This window comes from Grus americana, chromosome 1 (genome assembly GCF_028858705.1).
Source record: "Grus americana isolate bGruAme1 chromosome 1, bGruAme1.mat, whole genome shotgun sequence".
Classification (NCBI taxonomy): domain Eukaryota; kingdom Metazoa; phylum Chordata; class Aves; order Gruiformes; family Gruidae; genus Grus; species Grus americana.
Genome location: NC_072852.1, coordinates 82,914,404 through 82,934,939, shown reverse-complemented (window position 1 = coordinate 82,934,939; position 20,536 = coordinate 82,914,404). Strand labels below are relative to the sequence as shown.

The 20,536-nt window shown below is 39.3% G+C and overlaps 1 protein-coding gene across 1 annotated transcript in view; it reads right to left on the bottom strand.

The window, feature by feature from the left end:
* ANO2 (anoctamin 2) overlaps nt 1–20,536 on the bottom strand; it is a 198,777-nt gene that overhangs the window by 5,305 nt on the left and 172,936 nt on the right. The window contains exons 20-23 of the mRNA XM_054812685.1: nt 17,778–17,926; nt 5,952–6,104; nt 5,793–5,845; nt 3,666–3,847 (exon numbers count right to left, since the gene is read on the bottom strand). Of these exons, the coding sequence (XP_054668660.1) occupies nt 3,666–3,847; nt 5,793–5,845; nt 5,952–6,104; nt 17,778–17,926 (537 nt within the window). The remainder of the gene's footprint in view (nt 1–3,665; nt 3,848–5,792; nt 5,846–5,951; nt 6,105–17,777; nt 17,927–20,536) is intronic.

Genomic DNA, 20,536 nt, shown 5'->3' with positions numbered 1-20,536 from the left:
TCTCCAGAGGTCACAGAAATCTAAGAATAAGAGAGGTCAGCTTGTTCCCAACATATTTGCCAAAAACAGAAAAGCAGATTTTAGTTCTAGCTTAAGGGACAGTGTTTGTTGCTTGTCTCTTGGGACACAAGCTAGATACCCCACATTTTATCACAGTGATAGTTCTGTCCGAAGCTATGATTTTGATAAGATTCAAATGAGCTGAGTGATAACGAGAAACAGTGAAAGTGGATGCTGACATCTTTTCCCAATTATTTCTTGATAATGGAACAGAAATGCTCTCATAGTTGTTTCTCATTCAGACCAGTAACATGGTCAGATTTTTATCATATGCTTCTTGTTTGCAATCATTTTTTACTTTTTTTAACTCAGTGGCATAGACTTGATGTTATCAGGTGGGGACCACTTTTATACCTAGTGTGTATTGTTCCCTTCTCTCTGTATTTTGGCTCTGTTGAATCCACACTCATCTGAGGAGGGCACTTCATCACCGTTGTTAATGCACACATTTCCAAATACACTGGCAGACATACACCATAAAGAGAGGGCAGGGACTGAGACCAGGTAAACAGTAGCAAAGTGAAAGTAGCAAAGTCACAGCGAAGTGGGAGATCCATATGGATCAAGATACTTGTTGAAGGAAAACATAGGCTAATTTGGGGATGCAAATTAAAAAGTGCTAGGAACTGAGAGCAGAAAAGCATTTCACAGGCTTAAGAGTCTACCAGAAAGTACAGAGATGCTCAATACTCTCACACGTAATATTATACTAAGAATTAACTCCTAGCAATATACTAAAATATACTGACACTGTTTTGCAGACAACACCAAGTTGGGCGGGAGTGTTGATCTGCTGGAGGGTAGGAAGGCTCTACAGAGGGATCTGGACAGGCTGGATCCATGGACCAAGGCCAACTGTACAAGGTCCAACAGGGGTCAGTGCTGGGTCCTGCACTTGGGTCACAACAACCCCATGCAACGCTACAGGCTTGGGGAAGAGTGGCTGGAAAACTGCCTGGGGGAAAAGGACCTGGGGGTGTTGGTCAACAGTTGGCTGAACATGAGCCAGCAGTGTGCCCAGGTGGCCAAGAAGGCCAACAGCATCCTGGCTTGTATCAGAAATAGTGTGGCCAGCAGGACTAGGGGAGTGATCATCCCCCTGTACTCAGCTCTGGTGAGGCCGCACCTCAAGTACTGTGTTCAGTTTTGGGCCCCTCAGTACAAGAAGGACATTGAGGTGCTGGAGCGTGTCCAGAGAAGAGCAAGGAAGCTGGTGAAGGGTCTAGAGCACAAGTCTTATGAGGAGCACCTGAGGGAACTGGGGTTGTTTAGCCTGGAGAAAAGGAGGCTGAGGGGAGACCTTATTGCTCTCTACAACTACCTGAAAGGAGGTTGTAGCCAGGTGGGTGTTGGTCTCTTCTCCAAAGTAACAAGTGATAGGACAAGAGGAAACGGCCTCAAGTTGTGCCAGGGGAAATTTAGATTGGATATTAGGAACAATTTCTTCACCAAAAGGGTTGTCTATCATTGGAACAGGCTGCCCAGGGAAGTGGTGGAGTCACCATCCCTGGAGGTATTTAAAAGATGTGTAGGTGTGGTGCTTAGGGACGTGGTTTAGCGGTGGACTTGGCAGTGTTAGGTTAATGGTTGGACTCGGTGATCTTAAAGGTCTTTTCCAACCTAAATGATTCTGTGATTCTATTCTACAATTCTAATAGCTTACAAGGAAGAGCTCACAGGGAAGAACATTCTGAGAAAAGAAAGAGGACAGGTCCCAGGTTTAAGGTGCTTTACCCTGTCTGCCACAAGCAAAGCAGCAGGTAGAGCATAGCGTGCAGCTTTAAGCACTGGAGAGCTATTCCTTTCTGTCTGCCCTGATCGCCTCCCAAGAGGCAGCAGAGATATAACAAAGTTCCTGACACCGGGACATGGCTGCGCTGAGTTAAACACTCTCGCTTTAATATTTAAAATTAATTGAATTTTGTGGGGTTAAATTTTTTTTTTAAATAAAAATGTTTAATTTATTGACATATTTTCTCTCCCCAACTTTAACATGAAGACAAAGATTTTGGTAGGACAAAAATGTGCATCCTAACTAGCTTTAGTTACAAGCCTTCTATGTCACACTGAGACCTGCTCTTGCAGATTTATCGAAGAAACTAATAGTCATAACTCAATGGTAACCCTATAAAAATTTGCAGCTGCCTCTATCTACTCTGTAAATACAATTTCTTTAAGAAATATGATATGCAGAACTGTAGGGATAATTGGAACTAATAATGAAGAAATCTATCTGTATTTTAAATACAGATTTATCAAGGACAATGAATTCAAATGAATGGGAGGAAAGAAGAAAGAATTCTGAAGCTCTAACCAGAAAACACTACTTGATATTTACAAGTATCTACAATACTAGCACTATTTTCTGGCAGTATGAGTATTCAATACACCAGTAATGCAAGTAAAGGCCAATCTGATGCTAAATGTTATCTGAATGTCACCTGTAAGATTTGTCTCATCATTATGCTCTGCTTGGTAACTGATTTTGTGCCCTTGCTTTGACACTGATGCTGAGATAATATGGTGATAGATTTCAAGAATCCCACATTTGACACCTTAGCCAAAATTTGATCTGAGAGTAAAACCACACAATGAAAGCATGGGAGCGAAGACCTCAGTTTGAGAAAGGAGACTGGGAAAGACAGAAGTGGAACTAGTTTTAGAACCAGGACAGGTTCAGATGGCAACTACCTGGAGTATTAGATTCAAAAACTTTGCCACGCATCACAAAAAGACAGCTAACATAGGCAAATATATTATGCATCAAAACAAGGGAGGCTGACTGAAGACCTGTGTGTAATAAGCATAAATGAAGGCTCTCCTTCCAAAGAAAATGGAAGAACAAGTTTTGTCATGATTTCTTGCCATTGTAGAGGCTAAGCACAGTGTGATTTCAAGGGAATCCAAAAGGAAGCTGAGGCAGGCTGTTGAATATAGCGCTGACTCGAGGACCTCAGTTTTGAACAGCCTTGGGTTGTAGTGCCTTAAAACAGCTCTTTTAATTTCTGCTTATTTTTATTAAAAAGCAAGGTTACTTTGAGAGCCCTGGAACTACGTTATTATTTCTCATGTAAACTAGAACTACTCCATAGGTATCTGCACTATGGGAGCAGTGTACTAGACATTTTGAATATATTTTAAATGAAGTTGAGCCTTGTTTCCCCAGTCTCAAAAGATGAATCTGAAATATAAGACATATACATGGGGAACAGTACAGGTTTTAAAGATGGGCATGATATATTGAAAACTCAGATCTCATCAAGTAAACACTGAATTTAATAAAGAAAAAGAAAGCCTGGTTCTAATTAGTGAGTGTCCATTTTAAAAACTCTTTTTTATTAATGAAAGTTATATCTTTCAATAAGGAAAGGATTTATTTTTTTATTTGACTAAGTCTGCCTAAAGCGTTTATTTTGTCTTTTAATGCACTGGAAGAACCCTTCTAAGAACCTTCTAACATAGTGAGAATACTCTAAAAGCTGTACTCTTAAACCCACCTTTTTAAAGGCACAAATATTATCAGTTCCCACTTGGAAAAATTTTGTCTGACAAAAGACCCGAAGAAATTACTTTGACTATGCAAACTGTTGTTAGAAGTACTTTACCTGCAGAATAAAACATCCCGTGCAAATGGGGAGTTTTCTGGCTGTGTTCCAGCTTTGAGATGACTGACATTGAAGTATGAGAGCGTGTGATTGATGAAGCCATGCATGGTTCCATTTTGACTGTATGCGTATTGATACATAAGGCGTGGAATGAAATCAGATGTGACAGCAATTACAAAAGCCTGAGAGACAAAAAAAAAAAAAAAAAGCAAAACAACACAACCCAACGACAGTGTTGTGAATTTATGTCTAACATGTTTTAGATTAAGTTAATTCAGGTGATAATTTTCACCTTCAAGTAAGTTTAGAGTGGTGATGAAGTGAGGGTTAAATGGCCAGACCTGGTACAGAACGTATACTTATATAAATGCACAGTAACCTGCTCTGTCTCTCCAGGGGAAGGTTGCAGTCAGGGAAGTGGAATATTTCTTACATCATATAGTAGCAAAAACAATTAATGTACTGTACATTCTCCATCCCTGGAGCCATTAGGAGGTTTATCACTAGTTTTAAAAAGAAAACTACAAGAAGATATAATAGCTAGCTGGCATAATTTGAAGTATAATTTGGTGTAGTTACACAGTGTTATCTGAGATAAACCAGTTGAGTGCAAAGTAGTCAATCTCCATTTTCCCCTCTGCATAAGGATTTATACATCTGACATTGGTGGATCTCATGCTGGTATAAAACTGGCGTAATTGTGAAGTGCATCAGACACAGAAGTATCCAGATCATATTAATAAGAAATCATTAGATTTATTTAAAACTACATTTTGCTAAATAGTTCTTCTGCATCAGTATTATTCAGATGGAGAAGCAGAACTGGGCATTCAGTATTTTTTAAAATTGGGTATGCACATATTAATATTTCTGCCAACAAAAAGTAGCTAACTGATATTTTAATGGGATCCCCAGGAAATAAACATGTTCAGAGTTTGTTTGACACAGAAAATAACCAAGGATCATAAATCTGCAAAATGTATTCAGATAAAACCAAGAGGCTGCAGATTTTTGCTCATCCAGCCAAGATCAGTGCTGGAAACCTGAAATCTATGCCTGACAGCAAAATTATGGGTATGTGTAGGGCTGCACAGATTTCCTACCTGAAATCCTGGAAACTGCTGAGCCATAAGTGAACAATGCTCCACCCAAGTCAAACAACACTGCTTCTCTGGAGGCATTATAGTTCTCCCAGTTGTAATGATAGCTTACATACTGCTACAGAGTACTGTTGTGCTGGAAGCTATTGTACTAGATAAATTGCATAACACCTCTGCACAAGTTTCCCCTTCAGTAGTGACAATCATCTGCCTTTCTAAAGTGCTTTGATATCTTTTATATTTTACGGTTCAACTCGATGATCTTAAAGGTCTTTTCCAACCTAAATGTTTCTATGATCTGTGGGTCAAAAACCCACTAGATAGAATTATGATTAAACTCCTAGGGCATGGGTCGTTTTGATCTTAAAGCACTTACAGGAAAATTTTACTTAGGCATACATGTAGAACAATAAACATAGTGTATCTGTATTACAGACATGCATTATGGTCTGTGAAAGAATATATTTTTCCATTAAGATTTTGTAGCTTGGGGAATGTGTAACCCAACTCAAAAAAAAAAAAAAAAAAGAAAAGAAAAAGAAAAAGCTACTCTTACAGAAATACTTGCTCTGTGGGAGAAATTATGTTTAGGGATGTAACCATACCTGAATGTATCAGAACAAATGCTAATACTATCTAGCTAAGGACTTTCTGCTCGGTTATATTTACATCCTTTTTATTCATACCAACAGTTATACTAGCAGAGTAACTGAAAAAGGCATGGGTATAAATTTTTATCAATTATCTGGAATGTTGCCTGCTTACATCCCTTGCATTGGTTGTTCTTGTATGAATTAGTCTTCCTGTCCTACACAACACTAGGACAGAGAGAATGAGATGAGTGAATAGTCATCTTGTTTGTAATTAAATCATGTTTTACACTTCCACAAGAATGAACTGGATAATTTAAATGTTGTTGTATTTTATAGCAATTGAGAAAATTAGACTTCACTTTAAAATTATGTTGGAGGGACAATATATAAGCTCCCAAGATCATGGTTAGAAACTGGTATAGCCAAATACTTACATTAATGATAACCGAAAGCTTTCCAATACCATTCAAAATGTTATACCAAATTCCTGTAAGCAAAAACCAGAACTTATTAATGGATTTACTATAATTTTTCTTCTTCTTTATTGAATTTTTGGTGTTATCTTCACTGTAATTTTTTTTTTCATTACTTACCTATATCTTTTGCTCTTACTGTGTCTGGCCTCCTCAGTTCAGTAACAAACTTTTTTGCATCAAGCCGGACTTCTATGATGTTGTTCAGAAGAGCAAAGAGAGGTGCCAGAGGGAAGGAGGCAACAAAGAGTGTGACAAAGCCAAACTGGATAACTGAAAGAGAAATATGCAATGCTTTTTGATATCTTCTGAAGGGAGCTGGTAAGTGCAGCTGACAGCAAATCACTGATGGGCTTTGTGTGTTACAAAACCCATAAAACTCCACAATTTGGTCCCAGTAGTAAATATCACAAAACAAGACTATGAAAGAGAGAAAGGTTTGTCACTTTGCTTTATGAATGTTTCTAATAATGTTTCTAGTCTCTAGCATGTCAGCACACGCCAAAATAAATAATAAATTTAATAAAGGACAGAGGATTCAGAATGTATTCTGCATTTATATATAATTAACTGATTAAGACTGTGCTGTTCTTCCCTGTCCTTTTGCCTGTAAGGAAAACGATACAGAAGTAAGCAAGAGGGAAAAATCTACAAGGTGTCGCTGTGTCTTCTCAGCTTGCTTTGGAAAACTCAGTGGCAATTTGTCAAGAGCAGGAACAGAATATGTATCTTTGTGGACGCATGAGCCTGTGGTGTCACATAGCATTTTCATCCCTCTTTATGTCACTGATATCCTCCAAGGTTAGAAATCTTCCTCTTTAAGACTTAGCAAAGGAGAATGCTGTGTTCACTTTGTTTTTGCTAGGTTTGCAATTTGGGTAAAGTAGTTTGGGAGAAAGAAAGCACTAGTCCGCTGGTCCTAAAGAACAAGTAGTATTGCAATGAAACACAGACCTCCTGAGTTTTCCATGCTTACTACAGCCAATATACAACTAATAAACCTGGCTTCTTCCTCAGGTGAAAAAAAACAATCAACCAAAGGAAACCTTGTCACTCTAAAGTGGATGGCACATTTTGTGTCATTTTTTCCCAGTACTAAACTACTAGCACCACAGAGTTCAGCTCAACACCCATAGTATAATGATATAAATGAAAGACCACATCATTTTCTGACTGAATCATGCCTCTTTTCTAGGGCATAGGATGACCTGTCTCCATGCAAACAAATTATCTTCTAAGCAGCTAAGGAACAAATGTCACCCTGCAAAAGCACAATGCTGGAACAACTGTGGTTTTCTGTAAATTCTCAGTGTTCTACAGATGCTTAGGATAATGTAGGAAAAAACCAAGTTCCTCCAAGCAAGCTTTTTCAGGTTTTGGGTGGGCAGAGTATCTTTAATTCCTTCTTTCAGTGATACTTTAAGGCACACAGAATCTATCATCTCATCTGGGTAAATCTCATTTGGGTACAATTAGAGTCTGAACAGGGTTGATTTACTTTTTTTTTCCTCCAAGTTGCTAAGGAATTAACAAGTTACGTAAAAGGCTGTGTCTTCCCTGGAAAGCAGGAGGCACTAGTAGTGATTGTTACACATGAGACTGGATCATTTCCTTGCAAAAATGCTACATTATTTTAATGTAATACTTCAGGGAAGTGAGAGATGTTTATTACCCCAGAAAACTAATGCGGAATAGAAGAAAAGAGACTGAAAAGCATGCTGCCCAAATGCAAAGGCAATAATCCCAATAAAATTAAACTAATAAATCTAACTGCGACTTACGCTTCAGAATTAAATAAATAGTAGAATAGAAAAAAGTTTGGTGTGTATGAGGTCCTATTTATTGTGGCTTCTTTTTTCAGCAAATCCCTGTATAAGTTCTCTCTCCACTATAGGAGAAATCTGTTGCACTTTTTGTGAAAAATCAGGGGTTTACGTAGCACAACTGTTTACTTCAAAATCATTTTGTTAGGCACTGTTGTCATGGCCTACAACTAACTGATAAAACAGCTTTATCCAGGATCTTCTCTTGTATGCACCTTTTTTTGTGTGCAGATTGAGAGTCTTCTGACTGACATTCCTGCGTTTCTCTTCTCAGTGACAAGATATTTGCACAGTAAAGTGTTACCCCTGTATTATATATACAGCCTTTTGGTTTTCATCCTCATTGTTTTGCTTTGAGATAAAGAGTATACCCTAACATACAGTAAGACAGAGCTTTTTCAAAGCACACCAACATCCTATCCTTGAAATCATACTTTCCTGAATATTTTATGTTCAGAGTCAGGAAAAGGAATTAACAAGGAAATAAAAACAGATGTTAGAGTAATGTCCCAAAAAACTGTGAAATGCTTAGAAAAATGCATAGTGCCAAAATATGCCTTATTTGGTTTTAAGTGAATTTAGCAGGAATAGAGCTAGGAGGATTCTATTTAAAAAACAAACAAACAAACAAAAAAACCCTGAGGTATTTGCAATGCTTTAAGTATAAACTGCACATGCATTTGCTTTGATGTTGCTTGCAGCTCCTTTTATTCATTGCCTGGGAAAATGCAGTTTAATTTTTTTTCAAGTTCATGAAAGAATGTTCAAGGTATGCAAAGGACTTCTGGACAATTGTGTAAATATGTCTTCATAGAAAACTCTATGCCAGAAGTGTTTGTGTGGCCATCTTGAAAACTCTTCAATCTTCTAGCCTCCTTTTTATGAAAGTGTGAATGATGCAAAAAGCAGGTAAAACCCCATGGAAACAAAACCAAGCACGCCATAATTCAGATGGTCTTGTGTAGTAAACTAGCAAACAATCATTCAGAACAAGCAGTCTGTGAACGGCCTCACCAATTTAAAGGTACTTGTTTAGTTCGGTCAGTATTTGTAGAAACAAATACGTCAGCAAAGCTGTATGGATTAAAAAGAGAAGAATCCTTGCCATACAGTTCAGGTCCCAGAAGCAAACTAGTCACAGCATCCTGGAGTTCTGCAGACACCTGCCAAGTCACAGTGGAAACATTTACAATACTTTCAGGGCATTCACAAAGTCTGTTCCATCAAGGACAGCTGATGCCAACATGGTTTTGGCTGGAGCATTTGATGGCAACCCTGGAATACCCTTTTTGCGTTCATACTTATGCCACAAGGTCTCCATACAAAGCTCTTCTAGCATTCACGTACAACCCTATGATCCTACATAGGAGCCCTGCCTGACTTGGGTGATGATTGAGCGCTTTGATGCAAAAGGCTGGAGACACCTGTGCCAGGAGTTGGACCTCTGGACATGCAGCCTCTTTCATAGCTTTCCTGCTTGCCCAGTAGGCCAGCCTGGAGACAGCAGAGGTGAATGTCACCCAGCCTCATGGCACAAGCTAGTGAACAAAGTGTTTGAGGGTTGTGTATAAGGGGAAGCCAAGGACATGGGTAATAACAGCTTCCCTGGGGCATCAAAGCAAGAAATTAGATGTACTGTCAGCAACACAGACTTTATTTCTGATGAGAGAAAAAAAACTATCAGTACTCAAGACAAGTCACCTTTACTGTCTGACTTAGGCAGGAAAGAGGCCTCAGAGCCAGCCCAGGACGTACAGTGTTCTCAACACCTGATGCCACATCTGCAACATCTCGTCCAGGCTGGCTGGCTGGGCCCTGAGACAAAACCTATAAAAGACAAGCAGCATCAAGAGAAGTCTCTCAGTCCAAAGCACTTTTCAGAAGTCCGCCTTCCACAAAAGCTGTTCCTCTGTGCACAGGGCCTGAACAGAACCCAACCTCAACAAAGACAGCACACACTGCCCTGCTAATTCTGGCCTCCAAATTATAATTAAGATCACAGATCAAGGCTTTTAAATTACTGATCTGGAGAGTGCTAGCTGGTGTTCTTGTGTGAGGGATACAGAATTGGTCCTCAGCATAAAACCTTCCACGGTGAATATCACTCAGGGTCTACCAGATTTAGACACTGAGTAGTGCGAGTAACCCTACTACCTTTTACATCAAAACCTAACCTAAGGAAGGTTATAATCATAATTTTTTATGATTCTGTTGCTTTTTTTCTTACTTCTGTATCAATATCTGTCATAGGATCATGTGTTACTGGAAGTAAACAATGGAAAAATCAGTCCTGTGCTAAGCAACTTTCCAAGTCCTAAAAAGAAACTTTCAATACACAGCCAAGCCTGACTGAGAAACTAAGAAAAAGGTGTAATTTACTACTCTTTGGTAATAAATGTATGCAACAAGCCTACACACAACAGGCTGAGTTGGTATTTTCAAATCCATCCTCATTACAGAGATTATAGAAAAATGCAGGTTTCTCTTCAATGATTTTTTTTTTTTTTTGCTACCTCACACATTGCCTTTTTGATGGCTTTTTCTGCTTTAGGGGAAATTCTTCCAAGCCTCTAAGATTAATCCTTGCAGTAGTTGGTAGCTACAGACATTGAATCTGATCATTTTCTTCTTAAAATTCAAAAGAGAGTTTTGCCATTGATTTTTAACAGAAGTTGGATGATGAAACCCTTTATTATTATTTCTCTTTGAGAAAAAATGTTTTCGATTAATTGCCACATGAACCTTGGAATCTTAGAGGAGTTAGACTGGAGAAGGAAAGCCCAAATGAAATAAGAATCTGAAAGTCATTGCTGATGTCAGTTTCTTCTCAAGAAAACAGTCAGTAGTGGTATAAATTTCACACATTCACATGCATCATTCATCTGGTTTTGGATTTGATTTCATAAAGTTTGTTTCATTAGCAATATTTATTGCTACTCTAAACATCAATTTCTTGCCAACTCCTATCACTGCAGGCTAATTACACATGTTGCAAACTTGCTACTAGCTGGAAGAGGATATTGTTATATGTGCTACCTACTTTGGGAATGCAGGTGGTCTGGTATATTGGGCTGGGTCAAAAGTCATTGCACAGTTTTAGAAACAGGAAGTACTAATGACAAATTTGACACATAACAATTTATGTTTCAGTATTCCTTGAGCAAAATTTTCTGATCACTCAGGAACATTAAGAGTCTCTCTGCTGAAGACTGTTGGCTAAAAAATACAAATATGTATCAGTTAATAATATCAAAACAAACAGTCATCAGAAACTTCAGCGGTGCAAATGAAAACTGAGTGCAGACATGCTATTGACTGACAAGGCCTGTTCAAGAAAGAAGTTCAGCACAGTCCGCTGACTGAAATCAGATTCAGAGTTCAGCTCACTGAAGACATGACCCACAAAAGCTTTCCCCAAAGGAAAACTTAGACTTTATTTGCCATAGTGAAGTGTTGGCCTCTTCCTCCCACACCACTGGTATCTGCAAAATGCCACTGAAGTCAATGGAAGTCTGCCTGACTTAAAGAGTTTGGATTTTACCTTCTTACATGAGTTTTTTTTTAGATTTATACCTGACTTTTACCTTAAAACTAAACACCTTAGTCTTGATGCTTGCTCTATGTGACATCAAAGTCGTGAACTAAATGCTTGCTCTATGTTACGTCAAAGTCATGTACTTGATTTTGTGGACCTGCTCCTAGTTAGATGTTTCACTTTCATAACTAGCAACTGTTGAAATACAACTTTGTGCAAGAGTCAGAAGCCATGAAAACATCATTCCTACCACTGGCTGCCCTGAATTTGCTTGTAGTGTCCACACTGCAGCTGCTGACTCTCCGTCAATTAGTTCAGAACTATTGTAGTACAATTCTTCAAGAAAACTTGTGTTGCAGTTTATTAATAGGAGATTTTATCCAAGAAAAGCAAATAAATTTTTGCCTCATATTTCCCAACTCTGTCCTAGTTACCTATTTCATTATCTTTTTAAAGCCTTGGTTTGAGATAATCCTTGAGTCTCTTTTAGGGCCAGGAAACATCCTAGTGTCACAAGTTGTTAGAGGAGGCCTTGTAAAATGCATGAACTGAAAGCTACCTCTAAGACAGAGATGGCTGTAGCGTGACCGAGCGAGTGAGAGAAACTCAGAGTGTTCTTCTCTTGCCAACATTTCCCTCTTTCATGTTTGTGGTTCTTTGTGCTTACTGTTAAGTGATCAGTCATGATTAGAGGTACCAGCTCAGCGTTCCTGTTAGCCACCACACTGCCTCCTGTTTTAATGGTGCCAGTGGCTTTGCTGACATGGACAAGAGTGACTGCCATTTTGCAGAACCAAACTCCAATGAACAAAGGCAGAACCACATTTCCGAACATGAAAATACAGGAGATTAAAAAAAAATAATCAGTAAATCTTACTATTTCTACTAAATTACCCAGACTTAAACAAGGGGGGGGGAGGGGGGGAGGGCTGTAGAAAAGAGCCTCTCCAAGGCTTCAGGCTCCCTAGTATAAGAAATCAAAACAAAAGGAAATCCCAGCAGTTTTGAAATGGCCATTCCAAAATGGAAGTTGGATAGTTATCATCAAAAACTCCTTTACTTGTGGCATATCATACTGCTGAACACATCCTGAGATGGCTCCAAACAGGATACCTCAGACAAGTGGTGCCTCACCGGGGCTAATCTGCTTCATAAGGGAATGCAAACAGAATATATGATTTGCCACATGGGGAGTGGGCCAGACTCCAAGTTTCCTTCAGAAAAGGCACATGTCAATCCTTTTTATAGAAATTAGTAGAAGAAACTTTATATGGGTACAAAAGGCAAGGACTGCCTGTCATTAGGGTATAGACTAGTGAACAGCAGAGCTGGAGTCACGAGTCTCAGTTTGGTCAGAGGCTGTCTGTGTAGTCTTAAAGATGTCACCCAACCTTAAAAGTAGGAGCATCCTGGCAGGACAAACCTGAATCTAGTGAATATTCACAGATGGATACATGATCTATCCATGCTTGTCTCTGCATGAAACCCCATCATCATCTGAATGGGGGAACTCAAAGGCTACAGTAAGCCCAGTCTACAGTTTCTTATTCAGCTGCTTCATTCCCGGTTGAGCAGATAGCCACTGATACCAGTGGGAGCTTGCCTGAGTAAATCAGTGTGAAAATTAAGAACTAAGTTCTGAAACAGCAGCCAGATTTCTCTCTTCTCCTTAATATCATACCTCTTCTAACATCCCAGTCATTCTGCCTTTTTAAGAAATTCAAAGAAAAAAATGCTTCCTCTGCACTTGCTGCATTGTTTCCCTTCCCTCCTCCTCTCAAATCAAATTTAGAAAAACAGGTAAATAAGCTGTGTAACTGCCTCTGGCCTTGCCATTCCAGCTTGATGCCCTTCAGAACAATCCCAGATGACAGGTTCAGTGCTGAGCTGCAAAAAGTGCTTCCTGTCGGCGTGGGTGGTCTGAGTCACTCCACAGTGAATCTGACAGCTGAGTGCAGTGATATGGACCCGGGGCAACAAGCGGGCTGGGGAGGTGCAGCTTGGGTTTCATTTGCTGCACATTTGTCTTGAATCCCACGGGCAGGGCATAGCTCACTGTGGCACACTACAAGGCTCAGTGAGCTACTCTCTTCACTCGAGAAGCTAATTCTCCTGTTGTAAACAAATGTTTAGATTAGTAATTCATCCATTCATTTTCAGGGCATCTATCTAATTATCCCTGAATAACTGCAGGATGAAGCACTCAACGTTGTTTATCATCTACGCACAAGGAACTAATCTAAAATACAGGCTTATTGTCCTGTGATTTTTAACATCAGCAGCTTAGACCCTGATAGTACAAGTTATTCCAAAGGCAGACCTTTGCATCTAAGTGATGTCCTCATCAATGAATCAAGGGTGATCTCCTATACAGATGTCTCAAATCAGCGTGACAGCATCATCTCAGATGCAATGGGAGTTTGCCACAGGTAACAGAGAAAAGAGTTTCCTTCCACACCTAGACTCTTTGCATTAGGTCTAACTACAATTAGGAGAAAGCACCCGTATATAATGTTTGGTGAGTGGGAGATTCTAGTTCATAACACGCTCAAGGCTCCATCCTGCTTCTGTATCTGTCAGCCACATTTCTTGGTTATCACAGAGCATTCTTAGCAGTCTCTGGCTGATTACAACTGGGAAGAAGTCTTGCTCCTCCTTACCCTGTCAGTGGCTTTCACTGTAATTAGCATTTATGCTGCAACCAATCGTGTGCTCTAACTCCCAGAATGAGTAAGATCAACTACCACAGATGTGCAAGGATGAGAAATTAAATATTTATAAACAGTTGTATTTATTCTGTTTGTTCATTACCAATAACTAAAGCTCCTTGTCCTTAGAGAGAACTTGCTAACAAGGAAATTTTGGATGTTAAAGTGCAGACATTTCTGCGTTATGCCTGAGCATAAAAACATATGAAAATGTTTACAAGGGAAAATGTCTATATTTTTTCACCATTGTTTAACTCAAAAATTGCAAAGAAGTTTGCTTAAAGTTTCCAGGAGGAAAAATCATCCTGGACTGAAGTAATGCATTGAAAAAATCAATCCTAAAGGAGAATTTTTCAACAAATTATCATCATGTGCAGAAGGAGATAAGGTAATAGAGGCAGCCAGATCCTAAGATGAGTTGAAACAATTGAGAGGGAGATGATGGCAGGTGAGGGCTTCTTTTTGTCAACTTAATGGCACAACAGAGGGCGAGGTTCAGATCCACAAACATATCCATAAAAGAGATCTCCAAATCAGCCATTATACAAAGTACCTCATATATGCTTACATATTTATATATTTACATAAACCCACCACTATATAAAATCCCATATATACATTTATAGATATATTATATATGATATCTAGAAATCAATGTAGCTTTTTCTATATATATAGACAAAACATACATGCTATTCACTTTTTTGGTCATAAAATGCATTCTCTTTCAGATGTTTTGAGAATAGTGGCTTGTTAAAACAGGAGCTGTCACATACAATATTTAACAGATGTCTGGTTTTAGATAACATGCCCATTGACAAGTTGTGGTTCTCTCCTGAATACTTTTATGCCCTAAAGCTTGGGTTTGCTTACATTATTTCTCTTCTTCCTCTTCCCCCACCCATATCATTCCCCCTTTCTCCTCCCCTGCCTCTCCAGGGTCCACTCATGAGGCAGCTACAGGGCTGAAGGGTAGACTGCAATCTTGGTTTGCATCTGGTGTAAAGAGCCCGGCCTCTTACTCACTAGCATCCCCGTGTGCTGCTTCCTCTCAGGTTCGCTTCCCTGAGGACAGCTGAAGTTGGATTGTGTCCCAGGGCTGCAAGACTGAGTTATTTGGCGTTATTTGCACCTTTGTCCTCCTGGGTTCTGTTGAGTCATAGAGATACTCCTTGGAGTGTATAACGAACACACTTTAGAATGAGAAAGAAGTCATGTATATATTTCACTTTGGAATTCTCTATCAGATGCTTGATATTTGTCCTCGGCTAATTCAACTGTAGTGTACTCCTTTATCCCGGTGTTTGACCTGCTCCTACTGGAGCAGTGGATGAGTGTAAGTGGATGCATGGAGATCAACATGATCAAACGGTCTCGGTGAAAGCTGAGAGGAGGCAACAGAGGATTCCTTACAAAGTAGAATTATACCAAAAATGCCTAGTTGTTGGGTTTGCTCTCTGTATCCATTTTACAGGCCAGATACTGTAATCAGAATTTCAAGCATCATTTCCTAAGTATCAGCACAACTTTAGGCAATGGAATTACATTTCCTCTTGAGCAAAGTGCAATCGAGATGCCAAAGGGACTAGACTTCCAAATTGTAACTACTGAGGACAATGGCACAGTGCCAAACATGTTAAAATAAAAATAAATTATTGATTATATTTTATTTGAACAAACTCAGTGCTTTAAAATTTCTTTCTTGACTCTTGACTTCCAGATAACAGAAAACACTCTAATGCTACATCTCAAATGACTTACGGTGGACACATCAACCTCAAACCCTAAATCACAGTCTTTTAATGAGATGCAAATGATGGATCAAGTCACTAAGATGTCAGCAATCCACACTTGCAGATAATAAAAAATGCATACAGTTCCACTCTGATAGACATTGCATCTTGACGGAGGTATTTCTGTGAAGCAGCAGATCCAGCTCCTGGATCCCACCTAGTGGAAATCAGGAACTGCTGTCTCCCTGACAGTGTGGTTACGGAATATATAACTGGTGGCATCTTGCCACTTCAAGAAAGAATTGCTCCCAGTTCCATGTGGGTTTCCACCAACAAACTTATCTCTTCTAATGTGGAAAAGCAAACTGTGGAGCAACCTTGAAAAAAGTACTGATTTCTGCCATAGTTTAGCAGCAATCTAAGTAATTGTGAAAAACAGCAAGCGCATACATACACATAGATAATATACACATGGTGGGCACCAGCTTTACAAAATTAGAACACTATTGACTTTAATAGATTTGCTCATACTTCACACGGGTTTGAAAGACGACCAACTATCTGGCAGTGCATACCACTAATGACGTCAGTCACTCCAGCAGGATGATGCACACAGAGGAAGTATGCACATGCTACTGGTATGAAAGGAGGAAAACTGAGAAATAATTCCTAAGCGTGTCCTAGATTTTCTTAGGAAGGGTGGCCAACTCGATACCTGCATGCCGCAGCTCTCCATGAGTAAAATGGGAATAACAATTCTCCATTCCACTGTCTCTGTCAGTTGACCAAGAAGCTCTTATAGGCTGAAGGTTCTCTTCTGTTGTATGTGTGTGTGGATTTTAATTTAAGCATAGTTGGGAATGCTGTGTACATGATTCAACATCATGTAACATTCAGTCATCAACTAAGTAATCTAAAAAGATATTCCTACGGATATTTTACTTCTATGAGAAAATACACATTTATATTTTGGAATCTAAATATTTTTACTACATTTGAAACATTAATGAGCAATTTTAATTTTGGGAGGAATTACACCAGATGGTTGTGCTGCCATTGAGAAGGACCTCAACAAGCTGGAGAAATGGTCCAAGAGGAATCTCACAAAGTTCAGCAAAGGAAAACACAAAGTCTTGCACATGAGGAGGAATACCCCAAGCACCGGTAGACACTAGGAACTGACTAACTGGGAAGCAACTTTGCAAAAAAGGGCCTAGGCATCCTGGTGGCCAGAATGTTGAACACGAACCAGCAATGTGGCATAGCTACAAAGAAGGCCAATAGCCTTCTGGGGTGCATTAGGAAGAGTATTGCCAGCAGGTCAAGAGAGAGGATACTTCCCCTCTACTCAGCACTACTGTGACCACACTTGGAGTGCTCTTCCCAGTTCTGTGCTCCCCAGTACAAGAAAGACATAGACACAATGCAGCGAATCTAGTGAAGAGACACTAAGATGATTAAGGGAAGGAGGACTTGATGTACAAGTTGAAGCTGAGAGACCTGAGATTGTTGTACCACAAGAAGAGAAGGCTCAGGGGGATCTTACCAATGTGTTCAAATTCCTCTTGGGTGGATTAAAGACGACAGAGCTAGACTGTTTTCAAGGGTGCCCAGTGAAAGGACAAGAGGCAATGGGCACTAATTGAAATATAGGAAATGCAATTTAAACATAAGAAAAACTTTTTTACTGTAAGGGTGATCAAATACTGGAACAGGTTGCACAGAGAAGTTGCAGAGTCTCCATCCCTGGAAATACTCAAAGCCCAACTGGACAACTGGACAAATACCTAAGCAATCTGCTGTTGCTGAACCTGCTTTGAGCAGGAGGTTGTACTAGATGATCTCCAGAGGCATTCTGTGATTCTGTGGCTGTATGGTTTCTATGCACTGTTCACAGCTGGGAACACTGGACTCTCACAGTATAAGTATTAACAGATACTAGGATTCATCATTGTTGCTATGCTGATAATGTGGTAGTCTCATAGCCCTGCTGTCTTGTATGTAATTTCTGCAAAGCTACAAGTGTTTTGGGTTTTTTCCCCCTTTATCATGCTATGTTATGATGTACAGTTATAAAATACATAGTGATTGGTCCTAAGTAAAACTATGGTTATTGCAGAAAGGGAAAGGGAATTCAGAAAACTTACTCATTTCCATATATTCTGGAGTAAGCCCAGTGAAAGGTTCCAAGATGTAGTCAAGATCCCATTGCTGAGGGTCCTTTGACTGGCTGGTGTCCATTTCTTTTGGCTCAGTTCTTTCATCCTTCAGCTTCCTGAAGAGCTTCTTTAGCTTCCTGAGGAAAAAAAGTTTAGATTGAACCAATTCTTTTTTTTTTTTCCCCCCTACAAGATTTGGCCCAAGTCTTTGTGTGGCAACAGAAAATGTATAACATTTTACTTTAGTACCCCATAAGCTTAGTTTACACCATCCTCTGAAGTTCTGATGCTGCTCATTGCCAGATGACAGGCTTCTCCTGTGTTCCTGTGTCAAGAGGAAAATTACAACAGCATAACGCTGTTAAAATGGAGTTGAACCCAGTACTTTTAAAAATTGTTTCTCTCTAGATATGTGTCAAATGGGCATCTCCCAGAAGTTCAAGCACCTTGGACCTAAATAATATTAGCAATAAGTAATACTCTCAAAAACAACCCACTGGGCACCTGTCCCTCAAGAAAGAAACAAACAAACAAAATACCAGAAGTCTATGTGATGCCTTCATACCACATATCTAGGACAACTGCACTTTTCCCTCACCATGAAATTGGGAACTTCCAATATAGTATACTTTTAAGGTCAAAATGACCGAACATATTGCCAACCAAAGAGGGTGCAAGAATGTACTGATTCCTAAGCCTGGTAGTCTCACGAACATTTTAGCAGAAAAAATGCCTATTTGTCAAAGCAAAAGGAAATAAGCATCTCTGCTAATAAATCTGCAGCATCAAAAAAAAGATATTTAGGACTCTAAAAATTAATATTATTGACTTAAAGCCAGCCCTGTGACCAGCAGAAAACACCTGCAGCTCTTCAGGTTCCAGTGCTCTCTTGTCACAAGCACATATACGTGAGTTTATCTAAAGAGACAAAAAAGATGCTGCTTGTGGTACCTTAAAGGGGAAGCACTCTTTTCTTTAACCAAAATGATGCTACAACTAATAAAAATAATAAAATATGTAACTATGAAATGTTAAGTACAAGCAATGTCTTAATTTTACAAATGGCCTTTCATCCTGGAGAAACACAATTCCCTTGCTTTTACCTAACATGCAAACAGGGTTCAAACGAACAGAGAATCAGATTCATGAGAGAGTTTCAGCAAGGTCAGTAGAATTTGGTCTCAGAGATGTGTATCATCCCTGCCATCCACAAACAGAAATCCTATCTTAGTCACTTCGGATCCAGTAACAAATTATTGCTAGAAAAGAGTCACTTGGGATATATGCAGTAACAGCCTCTTCAGTACTCCACAACGCAGCCCATACTGGAACTTACTGGAACTTCTCTGCAAGTTTATTCCTAAGCCACTGGAAACTACAGAATTTACTACCATCAAAATTGAAACATTTATTGAATGCTTATATGAAAATATATATTTCTGAAGTAATTTTTTTTCATGAGAATTTACTGATCATATGTAAGGCAAAGTATGCAGACCTAGGTAGACCCTGAAAAATTTACTTCACCAGGCGTTAGATGCTTTATGTACTTGCAGAACTGCATAATCTTCCTTCAGAGGTTTCTCATAAGAGTTTTAGAGGTTCTGAAATTTTCTTCAGATATGCCACAGTGTGTATAAAGGTGGAACACTGAGGTAGCACACAACCACTATTATGGTGAGTCTTGTAAATTCCAAATTCCAGTCAGGAAACATTTCTGCTAACTGAAAAGTATATGTCTTGCAAGATCAACTCTGCTGGTGAGTTTTCACTGCATCTGAAGCAGAAAAGCAAAACCATCTCCTACTATTTCTTAAGTAAACACAGATCAGTTATATCTCCCAGCTCCCATAGATCAGAAGAGGTTTTATCAGAGGTTCTCATTTTGACCACATTTTACAATAACATTGTCCATTTTGGCCAGATTACAAATTACTCACATAGGCGAGCAATTATTTGTGCAAGTATTTCTTTGGACCTCAGCAGGAATAGTAGTATCAATCACAGCCCACTGAGATGGGGGTACAAATTTCACAACACTGACAAATACATGAATTTCATAAGTAGTATAAGCCCACAGTAAAATTAATCCCATCTCTAAAAGAAGAGTAAAATATTCCCAATGCCCCCCACAGATGACATTTTAAATGTATATGCATTAATAACTTCACGATGTTTTACACATTGAGAAATTCCTGTGGAAAATTGCAATAGAATGAGATATTTCTTCAAAATCAAGGAAGCAAAATACAGCTGAATTAGCATAAAACATCAGATTTATACTTATTGTACATCTTCATTTTGCAGATAAAATTTACCTTTCACAAATATGCACGACATCATTTTATAGTTTCTCACATATGTGCCATATGAGTGAAAATCCAGACTAATTCCAGTGATGTTTTGCCAGTAGTGTAAGCAGGGCTCTCCCACAAACTTTTCCCCCACAGCCTGCGATAAATCCTTTGAACTAGAGGTGTGTGGCCTGGAGACAGGAGTGTATGGGGAAATGGTGGGGGTTTTCATTTGTACCTCCAGTTAAGCAGAACCGATTTCTCAGACCCTAACTTAAGTAGCAGGGCAAGACTAGCTGGCAAACACACTGAAGGCTTTGCTGAGTAGGTTTATTGCTTTGTTCCTGAATATACATTGAACCACACAGGAACACTGTGTCACCACACAGCACAAGGCTCTATAGCAGCCTGGAAACGACCACAGGGGCTGCAGAATTTCTACACTGATCAGTG